The following is a 20202-nucleotide window of genomic DNA, read 5'->3' as shown; positions in this document are numbered from 1 at the left end:
CCCAACTCCCCCAAAGAGATTGGATCTTGTCCGATTACCTCAATCACGTATTTAGAGCTCGTGCTTATTCCTCCCATCAAGATTCATACCGATCTCTCCACTCTTAAGTGTTTTCCAAGATTTCCAATTTATAAGTTTTTCGTTTTGCCCCAAATCCCCTAAAGATGGAAGATTCAGTCCGGCTATGTCAATCACGTATCTATGACTCGTGGTAACTCTTCCGACCAAGTTTCATCCCGATCTCTCCACTCTGAGCGTTTTCCAATATCTCCGGTTTCCCTCTCCAGCTCCCCCCAATGACACCAGATCCAGTCTGAATTTAAAATAAGAGCTCTGAGAGACAAGGTCCTTCTAAATATCAAATTTCATTAAGGTCTGATCACGTGTTCGCAAGTTAAAAATACCTTATTTTTTCAAATTTTTCCGAATTACCCGTCCCTCCACTCCCCAACCCCAGATGGTTGAATCAGGGAAGCGACTGATTTTAATTTTATCTGGTCAGGTCCCTGATTCGCCCGCCAACTTTCATCGTCCTGGCTTATCTGGAAGTGCCCAAACTAGAAAAACCAGGGCCGACAGACCGACCAACAGACGGAGGGAAATCGTGATCACTGTATGGCACTTGGCCGACGGGCGATTGCCATAAAAAGAGGCGAAAATTGTGTTTGGAGACTAGGCTAAAATAATATGCAAATGAAATTTTATCTTAGATCAAGTCGTTTAAAGTTGTACGTGACGAAATGTAACTTAAACATTAATAGAAAATTGGAAACTACGAACGTAGTGTAAAAGGCCTTTTACTTCTAGCTCTTTACCACGAATGTTTGAAAAGTACAGGATACACCCTTTTCAGCTCGATAATATATTTTTTTTAACGTAAATTTAATTCAAATTTATATACGTTTCCCAATTATAGATGTTATTGAAATTCGCAAGGAACTTGAAGAAAATCTGGGAGCTGAGGTATTAAAGCAGCATGTACTCCGCCAGCGCTCAACTCTCTCTGAAAGTCAAAGTCATCTATCTGACCATAGCCTTAAGAACGGTTCCATCACTGGTTCAGTCTCTCGTAAGGGAGGAAACTTCAGCAGAAACGGGTCTGTAAGATCATCAAAAATTGAAAAGAGGCCAAAACCAAATAAAGGGGAGAGGCTTATAGAAGCTGAAAAGTCTGAGACAGGATCAGTGAGTAGTCCATTTTCTTTATATAATGGGCTGCACAGCCTTATATTAATATATTATCTAGTACCTTGTTCAGATATCTAAGAGTTTTCAAATTTCCTCCTCTATTTCTTCCAAGAAATTTTTGGTTAAGGACAATATTCTGTCATTATTTCGTCTTCAGAGGTAGGCTATAAACATTCTTCTTGGAAACATAGCTACATTAATCCTATTTTTTTTTTTTTTTTTGGATTTCAAGTCATAAATCAAAAATTTTGTGTCAAATAAGAAACTTCAACATTTTCCAAAAGTAAATACAACCATTATTCTTTATGGAATTAAACAAAAAAAAAGTTTTTTTAACTAAAAGTAAGAAGCAACATTAACACTTAAAACGAACAAAAATTACTCCACATATGAAAAGGGCTTTTCCTCCTCAACGCCCCGCCGTTTACGCTAAAGTTTGATTTTCTCCTAACTCTACTTTTTAAAACAGTAAAATACTTTGGCTTAAAGAGCGGGGCGTTGAGGAGGAAAAACCCTTTTCATATACCGAGTAATTTCTGTTCGTCAAGTTCGTCTTATTTGTCGTCAATACCATGCTCTTTACACTGAAACTGAAATTTTGTCCCAATTCCTTAAGAATGACCTCTAAATCACAAAGGTCGTAGAATATATAGTTGAAATTACTAAAAATACTTTAGCGCATAGAGTGTGGTACGTTTTAATTTAAAACTTACCGTAAGTTTACGTGGTCGTTTTAAGTTTTAATTATGCTCCTTACTTTCAGTTGAAAAAACTTTTCATATTTATTTTTTCATTGCTTTTTTAAATAATCCTAGAAAATCGTGTGCCCCCTTCATTAAAATTCTCTTCCCCCATGACAAATTCCTCCATGGAAAGATCCTCCCACGTAACTCCCCCCATCAACTTCTTCCTCCCCAAACCAAAAAAAATCCCCCCGAAAACGTCTGTACGCTTCCCGATAGCCATTACTATATGTAATCACAGGTAAAAGTTTGTAACTTGCAGCCCCTCCCACGGGGACTGTGGGGGAATAAGTTGTCCCCAAAGACATAGTTATTAGGTTTTTCGACTATGGTGAATAAAATTGCTATCTCAGAATAATGATCTGGTGACTTTGGGAAAAAATAAGCGTAGGAGGGGGCCTAGGTGCCCTCCAAATTTTTTGGTCACTTAAATAGGGCACTAGAACATTTAATTTCCGTTTGAATGAGCCCTCTCGCGACATTCTAGGACCACTGAGTCGATACGATCACCCCTGGGGAAAAAAATAACAAACAAAAAAGCAAAAAAAAAATAAATAAATAAATAAACACGCATCCGTGATCTGTCTTCTGGCAAAAAATGCGAAATGCCACATTTTTGTGAATAGGAGCTTGAAGCTTCTACAACAGGGTTCTCTGAATCTGATGGTGTGATTTTCGTTAAAATTTGGTGACTTTTAAGGGGTGTTTCTCCCTATTTTCTAAAATGAGGCAAATTTTCTCAGGCTCGTAACTTTTGATGGGTAAAACTAATCTTGATGAAACTTATATATTTAAAATCAATATTAAAATGTGATTCTTTTGATGTAACTAGTGATATCAAAATTCCATTTTTAGAGTTTCAATTACTATTGAGCCGGGTCGCTCCTTACTATAGTTCGTTACCACGAACTGTTTGATTGGCTTTACTCTTGTTACTGCTATCTTTACGTCTCGACAAAATTTGATTTTGCACAGGATCCAACTTTGAGTTTGCATGATGTTGTAGATCTTCAGTTTAAATTAGTTGGGGAGTATATCATTAAGTTAAAAATTTGAAATGCGCCAAACATGTTAGAAAGTAGTCGATTGAAACGAATGTATTTCAAGTCCCTCTTGCCACTCTGCCACTGTTCCTTAGCACTGGAAGTGATTTTGTAAGCACTTGTATTGCATAAGAAAATATGTTCTTTCAAGTGAAAGTAAGGAGCAACAGTAAAACTTAAAAGAAATAGCAATTTTTCCGTAAATGAGGTGGCTGGCCCTTCTGTAATCCTCGTTCTTCATACTAAAGTCTAAGGCTCTTCAAAAATACTTTTCGTTCAAATTCAATGGCTGATGAGTTTGAGCAGTCTTTCTTAAAGAATTTTGACAAAAAGTCACACTCCAGTGTAAAAAGTGAGCGTTAAGGAAGCGATAACCCCCCACATATAGAATGATTTCTGTTCGTTTTAGGTTCTAATGCTGCTCCTTACTTTCAGTTGGAAGAATGGTTTCTTTTCCTTCAATTTCTGACCGTACTTTAAATCATGCGAGGAAATGCCCTTTCTTCTCCCCTTATTAAAACTCCATTGAAAATCTTCCCCTAGAAACTCTCCTCGACTCTGAATTCCTATGCGTGGAACCCCTCCACCGCCGTAGAAAGTCCTCCCAATTTTTGTATGATTCCCAATAACAAATAATGTACGTGAACAATGGGCAAATTACGTATCTTACAGCCCTCATTCGAGAGCTTTGGGGGGTTTTACCGTCCCAAAAGTCATAGTTATTCGACCTTTCATCTATGCTGAATCAACTGACTGTCTCTAAATTTTGATTGGATATCTTTGGGGTGAAGTGACGTGGAAGCGGGGCTAGTTGCTCTCCAATATTTTGGTCACTAAAAAGAGGCTCCTAAAATTTTGATTTCTATTTAAATATGCCTTCTCTCAATATTTTAGGATCATTTGTTCAATACGATCACTTTTGAACAAAAAATTGCCCCTACATAGCGAGGAAGCTGCTGACCCCTCGTAAAAATATCTTCTTTAAAAAGTCTGCTTAAAACTTTCATGATAAAATGCTAAAATGGTTGTTCTAGAGTTCATTTCGAACACTTCGACACTCCCCCAAGCGTATTTTAAGGGGTCGACTTTTTTCAGGGTAATAGCTATGGTTGAATTAGCTTTACGACTCAGGAGTGAGAGCTGAAGGAGCATAAAAAAGAAATTGGTGAGGATAAATAGTGATTCGAAGATAAATACGTCAATAAAGTCTCACTAATGGATATTAAACTGAGTAAAAAAAAAGGTCTTTTAAAATGTTGCTTTGATAAGCTACTTTTTAAGTATGATCGAAGATACTCTACAATTTTATTTTTTCTGTTAAATCTTCTTGGCATTCCTGTACGCCTGCAACTTTTATATCTGTTCATTGCATGGCTGTAAATTTTTGCCCTCCTCCACACGCCCAAAATTAACAAGCTTTGTTCAGATATCGTTACCAGTAGAATATAGATACTATAAATAATCTGTCTTTAACTCACTACAAAAAAAAGTGGAGTAACAAAAATAAGAGAAACAAACACTTCAAACAAGGAAAAAATTTGGTAAAGGTACTGTGAAAGGGTAGATACTTGTAAGCACCGTAGGGTAGTTTTCCAGCAAGCTTCTTAAGGTTCAAACCTGTCAAGGAGTCTCTAAAAAGATATGAGATTTGAATTCTAAACCATAGAGGTATATATATATATATATATATATATATATATATATATATATATATATATATATATATATATATATATATATATATATATATATATATATATATATATATACATATATACATATATATATATATACATATATATACATATATATATATATATATATATATATATATATATATATATATATATATATATATATATATATATATATATATATATATATATATATATATATATATATATATATATATATATATATATATATATATATATATATATATATATATATATATATATATATATATATATATAGATAAAAACGGAAATAATATGATCAGGCTTATTGAAAATATTTTCTACAAAGAATACGTCAGCATTTCGAACAAAAAAAGATAGAGTTGTCAGTAAAATCAAATAATAATTTAGAAATGATTCTGTATGAACTGCCTCGGTTGGCGACTACTCTGGAATAACTAAAAAGGATTTCTTTTTTTGCAATCAGCAACGGTGTGAGCATGGAAAGATTGTCTTACTAATATTTTCTCCTAACCATAGAAGAGAAGAAACCAAGGATAGAGAGGATTGGTAGACCAAAGATGTAGTATTATTACTATGCATTAAATGAACGATAGCCATACTAAGGCTAAGAGGTAAATACATCTCTAGAGGTAAGAATCGAAACAGAAAGAGAAAGCCCCTTTTTAGTCCTGCTAATAAAAACTGTATAATCTGCATAGACTAGATAAATAAAATATTAGGAATCAAAAACGTAAGTAGAAAGAATAGAAGAAAGGAAACACAAAATGAAGTGTATTACTAGAGATTCATAAATGTTTGAAAAGTATACTCTCACATCTAAGTCCTGTTGTTTTCCAGGTTCATACGAATCTTATTTGTTGAAACTGGAGCTAGTCAATACAAATTCCCGAAACCCTCTTTTTTGCAACCTTTATATACTTTGGATTTCTTATGAGTAGACCGATGCCCAAGCCTTCGTGTGGGCTAGAACAGAGCTCTATCTTTACATATGGGGCCTAAGCTATATTATATCAGTATTTCTAGGATGGAGGGTTGACTAGCAAGGGTTTGAATTCTTGAATAGAGGTTTCTGTCAGACTAACTCTGAAACCGGGCAAAATTTTTATCATATATGTATATATTTTTTCCCTTTGTTTACTGAAGGTATTTGTTTTTTTTTTATGTTTTAGACAAGCTCCTGGAAAGCTGTTTTCAAAACTAGTTCTTTTCTTTAGACTTTATTTTGTCAACTTGAAAAAGATTTTAAAATGTTAGTAACACTGACCTCAGCTGTGCGTCAGTTTTAACACTGAAATTAAATAATATTAATATTAACAATGAAATTAAATAATATTGAAAATAAATAATATTTGGAAATTTGGAAAGTAAAATTCTAATTTGTTTTTGACTGCCCGGTGATGGTGAGATCGCCGCATACGTGGGAACTGTCAGTGACTTGATTCCTTATTCCTTATCGATTTAAATTCAGGCGTAGCTTAGTACTAATAAGCCCAGTATTATTATTCATTATCTATTTCAAATTGTTTCCCAAGTAACAGGTCATAGCCCTTGGGCCATCATCAGCCCTTGGGAATACGCTCTTCGTTATTGCTTATTTATTGAAATAAATGGAACTTGAACTTGAAATCATTGAACAATTGCTGCCTCACATTTTCATTTGAATATGGTTTCAAAATTTTTAATTAATTAGACTTTATGCATATTATTTTGATTTAAGTCTAACTCCCCCTCTCACACCCCGCGTCCTCTCTTTCTTTTTAATGGCAACAAAAATTTGTTTTCTAACTTTAGTCACCCATTAGTTTTAAGATTGCAGAGTTTTTTCTAGTTTCTTACTTTGTCTTCACAGGTCAAAATGGCAGTGTACATCCATTATATGAAGTCGATTGGCATATGGCTTACTCTTACTGTATTTTCACTTTTTGCCATTTACCAAGCATGCTCAGTTGGAGCTGGAATCTGGCTCTCTGCCTGGTCAAATTCGTACGAGATCGACCCTGAAAATCCAGACCAAGAAATTCCAATGGAATCTGCTGAGACTAATCTTTTTTTGGGAATCTATGGAGCGTTGGGTTTTGGACAAGGTAACTAAGATTTAATGCTAGAATAGGGTGGTATGAAACTGGTTTGTAAACGGGGAGAAAGGGGTTGATATATTTGTCGCTATAAGGTTTCACCGTCTATTTGTTATTTTAGTCTGTAATGTTCATATAACGGGGCCTTGTTTGCTGTTTTGGCAAATGTAACCCATTAGATATAATTATTCAAAAAAATCTTTGTGAGTACCATACGTGTCGGAGCACTACGCTTATTTTTTTTATTAAATAAATAAAATTCTGAAAAAGAAGTATTTCAAAAAAAAGTAGAGTCACATTAAACGTAAGACCAGCAGATATAAATTATAATAGTAATTCAAATTCAAAACGATACTTTGAGCCCTTTCGCGATATTCTAGAACCATTTTGTCGATGCGATCACTCCTGGAAAAAAACAAAAACATACACACACCCGTGATCTTTCTTCTGTCAAAAAATACAAAATTCACATTTTTGCAGCTTGGAGTTTGAAACCTTTACAGTAGGGCTATCTCATAGCCTGAATCTGATTGTGTGACTTTTACTAAGATTCAATGAATTTTAGGGGGTGTTTCCCCCTTTTTCAAAAATAAGGCAAATGTTATCAGGACAGTAACTTTTGGTGGGTAACATTAAACTTGATGAAACTTATGTATTTGAAATCAATACAAAAATACAATTTTTTTATATATCTATTGGCATCAAAATTCTGTTTTTTATGTTTTTGTTACTATTGAGCCAGGTCGCTCCTTACTTACAGTTCGCTACTTTGAACCGTTTGATTTCTGGTTATTTTGAGCTTTAATTATGCTAAGAATTTATTTCTGCTGATCTAAAGTTTATTATTGCCTTTATTTTTCTTTGAAAAACTTCTATCTCGGATTTTTTTTTATTGATATATTCCAAAAACCCCTCTGATGATATATAATGTGGATCATCAGTAGATGCATCAATACCTTTAATATTTTGAGAGATGAACACTAGATTTTATTGTCCGATCGATCATTTTAGTCACTCTTTTAATTACCGAGTTCGATGTCTCACTAAAACTGCAGTAAACTCATGTATACATTAGGAGATTTTTGGTTCTTTGCCCTACAGTTTCATAGACAAAATTTTCTAATTGGCGAACAATTTTGAGGAAGAAATGGGGGCGTCCCTTTTACCTCTTTCTTACATATTATACTTCTAGTTATCAATGTTAGTATTTATGAGAATTACGATGAAGGATGTATATTTTTCAAGGCGATAGCAAAAATTTTTAAATTAAAGATTATCAATGTATCCCAGGGATTTAAATATAAATTTGCGCCTGCTCTAAAAATGAAAAGTAGTTTTCAGTTAAATCTAGATAAAGGACATAAAAAAAACCCTTACACCCTTTCTATGAATGTCACGGGTAGTTTTAGAAACTATTGTATTTTCGGATGATTTGTGCATATCAAGCTAGTGGTCACGTAGGTAATGGTAATTGAATTAAGAAATTGATATTATTCACTACTAAGAAATGAAAGCCAAAATAGCCTTCTTTTTTGGAAATTAAAATCAACGGTATATTTATCACATGACTTAAGCTTAAGCGAAGAATGTTCAAAGCGATTAGATGCAAGTAAGTGGACTAACATTTAGCTACAAGGATCATGTACAAACCCATGCAACTTGAAACACAATGAATATAAAACAATTTCATTAATTTTTGACTGAGTAAACAGACATTATCAGCTCTACATGTCTATCTGGAGCTGTTTCCCAGTAGTCCTATTGGAGGGTATTTTTTTAAAGAAACATGTAGATCTTTCTAAGAAAATACTCAGTTGATGAATAAAACCTAGTTACCTACACTTACTGATATCTAATGATATGGAACATTAATGATGGATTTCATACTGTCAAATGTGCTTTCTAAAAAAAAATAATTATTTGTAGGATTGCTATTTTATTTTTATCTTTAGCTTTTACTTTCACTTTGCCTTTTTTATAATGTAGATGTTTTTTTCAGGACTTTTTTCATATACAGCTAGTGTGACATTTGCCCTTGGGACTATTAGGGCCTCCCGGTTTCTACATAATACTATGCTGGCAAGGCTTATGAAATCTCCCATGTCGTTTTTTGATACAACACCACTGGGAAGAATTGTAAATCGATTTTCGAAAGATGTAGATGTCGTCGATAATCTTATCCCCATGTCTTTGCGGATGGGAATTACGATGTTTCTAGCGGTAAGTAATATTGTTTTGTATATTTTCATTAATCAATAAGAGTAAAAAAAAACTTATTTTCGACGACTGGAGTAATTCTTAATAGACAAAAGTACCCCCACTTTAGCTAGAAATTGTTCTAAGCAGAATCAATTTTGGATTAAATCAAAGGTGATTGCTCTTTTCCTTCAGCTTAAATATCTTTGAAACCATTCATTTCCTTAAGCTTTATCGTGAATAGACAAATGTTGACAAAAGGGGAAATTTGCGAGAGGCAATATTTTGATTCAATAAAAAAAAAATTGAAAGCAAAGAACGACATTAAGACTTGAAAACAAAGATAATTTTTCAAAATATCGGGGGGGGGGGCAGCTTCTCCCTCAATCCCCCACCCTGTACGCCAAAATTTTATAGTGCTTAATCAATGCTTTCTATTCAAATTCTACCGCCCTTGTGCTTTAACATAAATGTTCTTATTCTAATTAAATGGCCCTTGTGTTTTAACACCCGTTCTTAAGCTATTGGGACAGAAAGTACAACTTTGGCGCAAAGAATAGAGGAATCAGTAGGAAGCAGCCCCCTGATATTTTGAATAATATATGTTTATTTTAAGTTTTAATAACGGTCTTTACATTCATTTGAAAAAAGCCTCGTTTTTATTATAATTTATATAAGTTTTCCTGTATAGCGATCCCCTAGCTACGAGGAGGGGTGCCGTCAAACTGGACCCCTTAAATTGAAACTTACTCCTTTGCACAGCAATACTTCAAGATAAAGAGCTCATTTAGCGTGTTTTTTTTTGGCAATTAAGTATAGTTATTTCAATTTAAAAAGAAAACTCTCATATTTTTCACATAGTACATTTAGCCTATGTTTCTTATAAATTTTGGACTAAATTGCACAGTCTCAATCACGGTGGTATCCATTTTTGGGGGACTTTATTTTCTGTTTTTAGAATTATGCAAATATATATATGCTATTAGCTTTGAACGGGTAACTTGAGAAGAAATACTTGTTACATACTTATGTTCAGCATAAAAAAAAAATGTTATTATACTTGCTGTAATCGATTTAGAGTTCCGATTATAATTGATGAGTGCTACTGCTACTTTTAAGAATTCACTGCAGCACCAAGCCACCTGAGACCAACACAACTGCGCAGTCTTACCTCCATCCCAATCTATGCAAAGCTTCCCTCTTTACACAATCCCAAAAAGCTCCAATTTCCTTCAATTTTTTTTTTCAATGACCTCCTTTCATCCAATTTGGAGACCAACTGCTTTTCGTTTGGCTCTAGATGGATGACCAAAAAGGAGGATTTTCGCTAAAACAGCCTTTATTTGCAAACGTGTCCTAGTCATCTCAACTTTTCTCTCATTTAAGCCTTGGAAAGTAGAATAGAACCAAATTTTTCGTACTTCCTACTGTTTCAAATACAGTCTGTCAAACGGGTACCCAAAATAATCCGCAGGCAATTTCTCTGGAAAATATCTAACGTATCCTCCTCTGTATTTTGGAACACCCATGTATCTGAGCCATTATTCACCATTGTCATCACTGTAACTTCCAATATATTAATTGTGGTTCGCAGACTTATTTTCCTAATCTTCCAAGCTTTTTTCAACCGTGAAAAAACACCCTGGGCCTTGGTCATTTTAATGTCTTCAGTGAATCGAATATCTTGACTAGCAGTACTGCACGTGTAAGTGAATCTATCTAATTGATTGATCTTTTCGTTACCCGGCATCACCCCTTTACCTTCAATTATTCCTAGTCTCAATGAATTGTTCTTCTTAGCATTAATTTTCACAGCCCTGAACTCTAAAAAACCTCAAGAGCGTCATTCATTTTGCTAACATTTTCCTTTAAGACGCTCAATTAATCAGCATAATCTAAGTTTAGTTGGGGTTTACTTTTCTATTTGTTTCCATGCTCTCCTATAGCCTTTGTTGTGATACTTAGGATAAAGTCCATCAAAATTATACATATAAGTGGGGATGACATGCAACCCAGCTGAATTCCAAATTTAATACGAAACCAGCTTCTGACCTTTTTTATTGCTTTAACCACAGTTTTGTTGTTCTTATACACAACCCTGATTCCTTTAATATAGTTTCATGGTAGACTATTCAAGAATAGGACCTTCGCTAAAGATCTTCTATCGGCCGAATCAAGAGCTCGTTCACAATCTTTTGTAATTTGTAATTCACAATCTTTCACAATCTTATATGCTGAATTCAGTGGCGTTATTGTCATCAAATTCACTCCCCCTTTTTGGGCTGCTGTCCCTCTTTTTTGAAAAATAAGACATATTTTCTCAGGCTCTTAATTTTTGTTAGCTGACTTAACTTCGCAGACTATGTGACTTTTTCGGAACAAATGTCCCACCGTGCATTATTACCACATCTGCAACAAAGAAACTAAACATACATTATTTTGATGCTCTTAAATCGATTGGCTATCTCAAGATTTTCGATCGGTAGCAATATGGCCCTCTATGAGGGCAAAATCTTAAATTGGTTCCACAAAATAGCAGAAAAAAATATTTTCCTGTGTCTCAATCTTATTGGCTACTTAGGTAGGCCAAACTTTTAATTTTTATTTTCCGTTCAAATGATTTCTCAACCGATTTTCTAACACTCTTTGTTTTATACGATCACCCCTGGAAAAACAAAAATAAATATAAATGCAAAAAAGTGTTCAAAAGCTTATAGCCTGGTTCTCTGAGATGCTGAAATGATAGTGTGATTTTTATCAAGACGACTTGCTTTTTTGGGTGTTTACCTACTTTTTGAAACTCAGGCAGATATCATCATGCTCGCAACTTTTGACTGGCAATTTCGAACTCAACAAATTATATATATATGAAATTGGCATAAAAGGGATACTCTTTTGATGCTTTAACTTATCCCTTGGAGTTCTGACGTACCTCTTTTGTAAAGTTTCAGTTACTATTGGAGTTCATTTAGTGTTCTGTTACTCCTAGGCTTAGGTTAGGGGTATGATTTAAGCCCCCTAGATGAAACGTTAGCAAAATGAATGCACTTTGGGAGGTTTTGTGAGTTCATGGGGCAAGTATATGTTTGAAAATTAATGTCAAGAAGAAGACTAAGTCGCTATGATAAATAATATATATAAGCAAAGGTCAATTACTGTAGTGATATTTGGTAACGAGAAGATCGATGAAGTGGACAGCTTCGCTTACCTAGGTAGTATTATTAGTGAAGATTGTCGCTGCAATTTAGGTATTTAAAGCACAATAGGCATGGCCTAGTGTGTTTTCTCACCCTTGAAAAATTATTAGAAGAATAGGAAAATAAGTCCTCAAACCAAATTGGAATATTAGAAGCTGCAGTCATGACAGTGGTCAAACGTGGATCTGAAATTCTGTCGCACCAAAAGGCAGAGGAGGAGTCAATAGAGGTTTTCCGTAGAAATTGCCGAAAAATAGTTTGGGTGCCCGACTGACTGACCATATCTCAAACAGTAAGCTGTACGAATAATGTGGCTCAATCCCACTTTTTAGGGCTATTACTAGAGAAAGAATAAGATGACAAAATTTCAAAGATTGACCTCGTCGGCCAACCTACTAAGGCCAAACGAAAAGAATTCCCCGTCTGGTGTGGGGTGATTTCATAAGGAAACATTTGAGGGAAATGGGAACTTCTTGGGAGTTAGTAAAGAGGGAGGCTCCGAATAGATATTGGATTGAGGAGGAGTGTGCGTCTCTGTGTCGGCCTCAGGGGGTTTATTGCTTCAGTGTGTTTTAGCAGTTTCTGTAATATTATTATTAGCCCATGTGGTTCCTTACTTACAGTTTGTTACGTCAAACTGTCTTTGCTTTAAACCAAAATTTTGGCTGAAGCCACAGCAAACAAGGATTTTTTTACATTTTAAAAAGAGATAGATTTCATTAGAAAAAAAACAATAATATTTTCAGTTTATTTCTTCTTATGAGTTAAATAAAAAACAAGTTTTTCTCAACTGAAGGTAAGGACCACCATTAAAACTCAAGACGAGAGAAAATTATTGCGTATATAATGGGGTTGCTCCCTCCTCAATACCCCATTCTTTGCGTTCAAGTAGATTAGTACATTAAAAAACCTTCTTGTAGTTCTTATATAACGACCCTTGTGTTTCATGAGTCATTATTAAAGAATTGGAAAAACATTCTAGCTATAAGCGGCACTAAAATTAATTAATCTGATATATTTGGGATCAGTATAATAAATCAATACTTTTGATATATCTACTGATATCAAAATTCTGTTTTTTAGAGTTTTGATTGCTATTGAGCCATGTCAATTCTGACTTTTATTTCGTTACCGCAAACTGTTTGACAATTTGATTTTTTTTTTTTTTTAGAAAGAATTTTTTTTCTTTTAGAATGGAGGCTGTTAACTTAGGTACATACGTCCCTTAAAATGCAAGATAAGCTGTCCGTGTTTTATTTTGGAAAGAGCATAAAAAGATTAGACTTTACAGTCCCTACCGGTGATGCTGATCTCCGTTTCTTGGCCCTTCAGCCAGGAAGTACAATGGGATGCTGAGGGCCAACCATCCTGTGCTTTCGCCCAACCTTCCTGTTTACCTTCCCCAGATTTCTCCAGGTACCCATTTAGAGATGGGTCGACTCTAGCTAAGCTTACAGAGTCACGCCACTGACCCGAGTCCCAAAAAGAGTTGTAAAGAGTTAAAAATCCTACTACATGATTCGAAAGAGTATACGAAAGTTGGGTGTAAATTGATAGTTCAAGAACTTAAAATCGATTGGACAGAGCTTTTGGAAAGAGTTTAGAAAGATTTCAATTCAACTAACTAATGCAGAGCATATAAAGTATATTAAATAGTATCTTATTAAGAATTACTTATCTTATTGTAAAGAAGATATAAAATCATACTGTACAATTCAATAGAGAATATGAAAGTTAATCGTAAATCCATATTTCAAGAACTTAATTCGATTGGAAAGAGCTTTTGGAAATAGCTTAGAAAGATTTCAATTAAACTAACTAATACAGAGCACATAAAGTATATTAAATAGTATCCTAGTAAGGATTACTTATCCTATTGTAAAGAGGATATAAAATCATACTGTACGATTCACAAGAGTACACGGAAGTTGAGCGTAAATCGATATTTCAAGATCTTAAAATCGATTGGTATAGCTTTCGTAATGTAACTACTGATTAGAAAATTCCCAAGCACAAAGACCCTGGAGTTCCACCAATTAATGTGCATAGCACCCAACCTCTTTCTCTTCCATAGAACCAAGGATACACCTTCTGACTTTTCCGTCTCATCTGAAGTGATCACACATTTTAACTTAGTTATGCAAAATATTTTAGTTTCTATGTACCTTAAATGAGTTGCTTCAAAAATTTGACTTGGACTCACAACCAGAGAATGTGTAGAAATTTGTAACCAGGCAACTGTTGAAGTATAGATCAAAGACAAAACTGCCCTTAATAAGACTTTGTTTTTGCATGAAATTCTGTTTTTTATTTTGTGCCATTTTTCTATTTGAAATGAGGGGTAACTCTGTACATTCAACTTAGTTTGAGTTTTTCTTGTTTTTTTTTTCATTATGCATTTTATTTCCCGACATTGCTTTTACCAAGATAAGGGGCCAATATACCATCTATAAGTCGAATTATTGAATAATTTTCTAATAACTTTGAAACCGTGAACTATAAGTTTTTGATTCTGCTAGGAAATAGAGTCTCGCTAAAGAAAAAGAAATTGCAATAAACCATTGGTTAAATATTAGACTTCCAAAAGTCTGGCATTTGTCATTGGAATCCTGTGCAGCATAACATCACAGTGTAGAGAAAGAGAAGGTAATACTTAAGCAACATTAAAACTTAAAACGAACAGAAATTACTCCATATATGAAAGGGGCTTTTCCTCCTTAACGCGCCGCTCTTTACGCTAAAGTTTCTTACTGTCGTAAAATATATAGTTAAGAGATAGAGTCAAACTTTAGCGTAAAGAGCGAGGCGTTGAGGAGGAAAAACCCCTTTTATATACAGAGTAATTTCTGTTCGTTTTAAGTTTTAATGTTGCTCCTTACTTTCATTTTAAAAAAACTTTTTTTTTTATTTATACCATATAAGGATAAGATCTGTGCTAACGCTTTTCTATCAACAGAACCGAAAGCTTGCTCATAATCGATAAAACTGAGGACCAAAGGTGTTTGACAACGAATCTCTTTCTCAATTATTAACCTAAGAGTGAAAATTTGGTCGAAACATCCACTACCTTTTTTAAAACCGTACTATTATTCTCTTATAACTTTATCTACTGCATCTCTCAGTCAAAAAAGTATCATATTGCTAAGTAATTTGCTACCTACAGAGACCAGACTAATGCCTCGATAATTACGACACTCACTTTTGTCACCTTTCTTATACAGTGGTTTAATTAAGGTTTTCCTAACATTACCCTAGAAACTTCGTACTTTTGAAAGAACCAAAATAAACATCTATTAAAATAGTGGTTGTCGGGTAAAAAGAGAATATCGATAGATCCAGCAGGCAAAATTGTTTATATTGATGATTTGGTATTTTAAGTAATTTTAATAGACTTTAAATTAGGGGAAATATAATACAAACTGAATGTAGAGCTAGATCCAAATCGGTATATTCGAGGGATCAAATAGATTTGTTGAATATTTGTATTCTTTTAATTTTCAAATCTATCGAGGAATTTGATACTAGAAACATGGAGATTACCGAAATTTCCGATTTATTTTTAACTTCACTGTTACAAAATAAAGCCACCGCAGTATTTTTCTATGGTGCCAAGCAGGACGAGATGCTAACCAACCAGTACGAGATCAAGTCTAAAGATTGAGCCATATCCAAAAGCATTAAATGTTCTATTCTTTAGCTCCTTTTTTTACAATCTTTTATTAGTCCTTTTTTGTTTTTTTATTTTATATTTTACTCATTTTTTTGTGCTATGGTTAGTCTTTTTTGCGCTCTTACGGTTTTTGTATTTTTCTTTAACGGTAACAAAATACGAACCATGCTTAGTATTTTTTTTTTTCTTTTTTATCTAAAAACTATGTTGATACGAATTAATAATTCAATTTTCAATAAATCAAAATTATACGAAAACACAAATTTTATTCTTATTAATATTCTAGGTAATTGGCACACTTGTTGTGATTAGTTACAGCACTCCAATCTTCATAGCCGTCATAATACCAATTGGTGTACTTTACTATTTCATGCAACTTGTTTACGTCTCCACATCACGGCAGCTTAAGCGATTAGAATCTGTAACAAGATCTCCTATCTATTCTCATTTCGGAGAAACAATTTCAGGTAAGGTGGGAGACACAATAAGGACCTTATGCTTATCAGAAAAATTGTTTAAGGTACAGAAAACTGTTAAAATATGAGCTAATAGTTGAGTAGCAGCCGAGACTCAAAACGCTCATAGTCATTAAACATTTTTCAGTTTTACTTAAAATGGATTGAATTCAATTCAAACTATTCAATCGTAGTGCCGCGATGTAGTGCCAGGCCGATAGCGTCACGTGGTGGCGCATTTGCTCCTAAGGATGTGCCCAGTCCGTATAAAATTAACAGCTAATGCATACAATTATTTTAAGGCTTCATTCAACTAAGTCGATTGATTTAAGGCTTGTTAAAGTTATATACGGTGATGTGCTATTGCACACCAGCTATAATAGAGGAGGGGTGGTGGATCACTGAGTAGGCGTCAAAAAAACCATTTTATACCAAAATGTGTAAATATTAGTTAGCGTTTAGATAACTATAGAACGATGTATGAGGACGAGGCAGGGGATACAAAGTAATCTTTAATCTCTTTTTATTTCCGAGAATATTTCTGGAATTACACTAAAATGGTTACTCTAAGGTAATAGCTCCTTCTAAAACACAAAATTTTCCTGTGCAATATAAAAAGTTACATTTCTTTACTTACCGAAACAAAAGTAGAAGCTTGGAGGTGAGGTGGTTCAAGAGGGCTGTTAGAAAATTTCCGTAAAAGTGAGGAAAATTTCTATCATGAGCTTCATTTTACCAAGATTTGGAAAGGAATTCCTCTGATTTTTCCTGTTGGTACGCTTTTTTAGTATTTTCTTACCTACAGTAGGGGGTGGACAGACATTACCCTTTGGTCCACTGCTCCAGCGTCCTATTGGGGACATTCATATAAAACAAAATTGTGCGAAAAATCTACCCTGAAAATATTAAAAATAATGATCCTACTATTCATTTTTGTATGTCACTCCCCCCCCCCCTTCTCCTGAGAAATATTTCAGCGAATGTAATCTTTCAAATACTTTTTTTTGCGAAGAATTGTTGTAGAAATAGCAAACTTGACTATAAAAACCCAGTATTGAACGAAGGAGTGGTACCTTCTCTGATTTTTCCGAGAGTCAAGGATGAGACAGTTGCAGAAAGATTCCGTATGTAGGCAACCACCTAGTTAATAGAAACTAAAACTCTATGAAATGAAGGCTTGATTACAAAATACGCAACAACGAAATCTATCGTGTATATTTATTCTAAATGTGTAAGATTTATTAAGTTTAAAGTTGTCCTTAAAAAGTTATTATCAAGGAAAAATTTGAACGGCCTTTGTTGAAGAGAGTTTAAAATAACCCAGAAAATGACAATTATAGAATGTCATACTAGATGTACGAAAACTAAAAACTCAAATTATGACATTTTATATTTTTCCAGAGAGGAATGGTAGCCTGTACGTATTTATTTCATAGAAATGGTTGTATAAAATCAGTAGTCGTATATTATTGAAAGAGGGCTCTTAAGAACTAGTAGGCCCTATCTTTTTTAAGCTGAAAAAGAGCTCTTGCCACAGGAAAGTGCCGCATTCTATTTTTCTCATGTAAAATATGTAGGCTATTCAGCCCTGAACAGCACCCAAATGCTAACGAGCAGAAGCTTCTTGAATTATTGAAAGAAGTTTTGTAGAAACTTTTAGTCACAGATGTTGTTCTGGCTGGTGATGTACCATTGTGTCGCATGAAGCCCATAAAAATTATACCGTTATCATAGATCTTCTATTCAATAGAACTAGAGGCTGCAAAGCATCGAATAGTTACACGCTATTTATTAAGGTGTTGGCCAATAGCTTATCTTGTGAGGAGGGGGTTATCTAAGCCTCGAAAACTGTTAAAGGTCCTTTTTTGAAAATCGTATCAGAAGAGCTTCAGAGTAATTCAATGAATTTTAAAAGATACTCAGACCTCCTTTTATTAAGAAGAACGTATATGCATGGCTTAGTATAGGATGAAGCTTGCAGTTTGGGTACTGAGGATCAAAAGCTCCCTTTTTATTGTGGAAATTCTGATTGAAAACTGGAGTTTGAGGGGATGGTAGCCCTCTTATATATGTAATTTTTCCTTTTTGTGTTTAGTTTTAATGTTCCTCTTCACTTTTAACTGAAAAAGCTTGTTTTTCTTATATTAGGACTCATATATTTGGCATAAAGAGCTCTGAATTAAGGAGGTTTTAAGGAGAAATTTTTAACCCTTCTTATCTATGAGATTATTTTTGTTTGCTTTTAGTTTTAATGTCACTCATCACTTTTAACTGATTTTTTTCTCTTTTATTCAGGTCATTTCTAGCAGTCAACAGTCAGAGAATTCTGCAGACATAATGAGCTGTATCTTGAGTTAAAAGTCTCGTCTCAACCTAGGTCTTTCTCTATGCTCCCCCTCTCCTTCAAAGAATGAACTGTATATTTAAAATTATTTTTGTTCAAACTATTACTAAAGTAGACGACATATTGTCTAGAAACTTCAGATGAATCACAAAAAAAGCTCTAGTCTAGAGAAATTGCTAATACAGTTTTAGCGTAACTTTAAGGGTTTTAAATGGATTATTTTACTGGCAATAACTGTTGTATTCAGAAAGAACGTTGACTTGCAAATTTTCTTACTTATTTTTGCAACTTATTTACAATTTTATTTACTTATTTATTCATGCAACTTATGATCTCTAAAATATAGAAGGAAAAAAGAGGGAAGTAGTGGTATGGATGGGTGGGAATAACCAAAAGGCCAAATTTCAACACATAATAGCCTATCGTCGACACATACCTAAAAGCAACTAACTGAGGGAGATATATAGGACAAAAACTATAGCACACATAGCTGAACGCTGCTGACCTCTTGCAGGTTTTTTCTTGCATTTCTAGGAGTAAGCGCTTTTTGGACGGGTTGGGACAGACACTTCCATATTAAAGGCTACATTACATTAAAATTTCAAACAAACCAGAGGAAAATTTTTTTGGAAATTATCAAAAATTTTCAAGTCCCCTCTAGAATAAGAAATTTCTTCCTTTTTATCAAGCTGAAATTCTATTTCAAAATAGTCCCTTTTATAGGAATACCAAATAGTAATAAAAAATTGAAGAGAAGTTTTCAAACTTCTCAAGCTTCAAGGTCAAAACCTGTAAATGACAAATCAGTAGTCTTTGTTATTCAGAACCTTCAGGCAAAGCTGGCTGTGTGATGCCAAAACTTGTGATCAGTTGATGCCTGATGGGATGGGGGAAATAATACCCTAATTCTAAAAGCTTTGTGTAGCTAGCCATTTCAACGCCCTACAATGTTTCAATGTCCTGATATTATCGGAGAAAAACAAAGAGACACATTCGGGTTTCGAGCTATTCCTAGAAAGTCCCAAAATGTATTTTAGTAAATAGTTTATGCTGTTAGGCTTCGGTATTTATCATTCCTGAATCATTTATGAATTCGAGACCACATTTTTTTTCAACAGGTATATTTTATAAAATTTGTTTTCTCATTTTCACTTACTAGGGTGACTGGAAGGGAGAATATTAAATGAGGATATTGTAAGCGTCTGGCTAAGGAATTTTGACTGCAGAGATCTAAAAAATAGTACACTGTTTATGCTTCTATTCCTATTCACTCCAGAAACAACAACAACAAGTCCCATATGCAACTTTGTAATGTCATTACCACAACAAACGTACACAAAGCAAATAGATGTAAGCATTAGCTTTCAGATGAGCTGTTAAAGAATCCTTTATGATGTACAGTTCCCATCTGGCACTGGCTGTTTTGTAAACAATATATTAAAAAATTAAAACAAACAATTGTAAACCATTGTTATATATTGTTTTACAATTAATAATTTGTACAAATCAGGATAACTTTGGAGAAAGTGCAAAAGAATTTATTCTAGTAGATCATTCGGAATTAAACTTGATTAAGCGTAAATCAACTAAA

At 34.0% G+C, this 20202-nt stretch overlaps 1 protein-coding gene across 1 annotated transcript in view; it reads left to right on the top strand.

The window, feature by feature from the left end:
• LOC136040348 (multidrug resistance-associated protein 1-like) overlaps positions 1-20202 on the top strand; it is a 137701-nt gene that overhangs the window by 89286 nt on the left and 28213 nt on the right. Inside the window, exons 15-18 of the mRNA XM_065724593.1 lie at positions 917-1185; positions 6524-6758; positions 8749-8969; positions 16099-16279. Coding sequence (XP_065580665.1) covers positions 917-1185; positions 6524-6758; positions 8749-8969; positions 16099-16279 — 906 coding nt within the window. The remainder of the gene's footprint in view (positions 1-916; positions 1186-6523; positions 6759-8748; positions 8970-16098; positions 16280-20202) is intronic.

Source organism: Artemia franciscana, chromosome 20 (assembly GCF_032884065.1).
Source record: "Artemia franciscana chromosome 20, ASM3288406v1, whole genome shotgun sequence".
Taxonomy (NCBI): domain Eukaryota; kingdom Metazoa; phylum Arthropoda; class Branchiopoda; order Anostraca; family Artemiidae; genus Artemia; species Artemia franciscana.
Note: the sequence above shows the minus strand (reverse complement) of the source record. Positions and strands in the feature narration are given on the sequence as shown.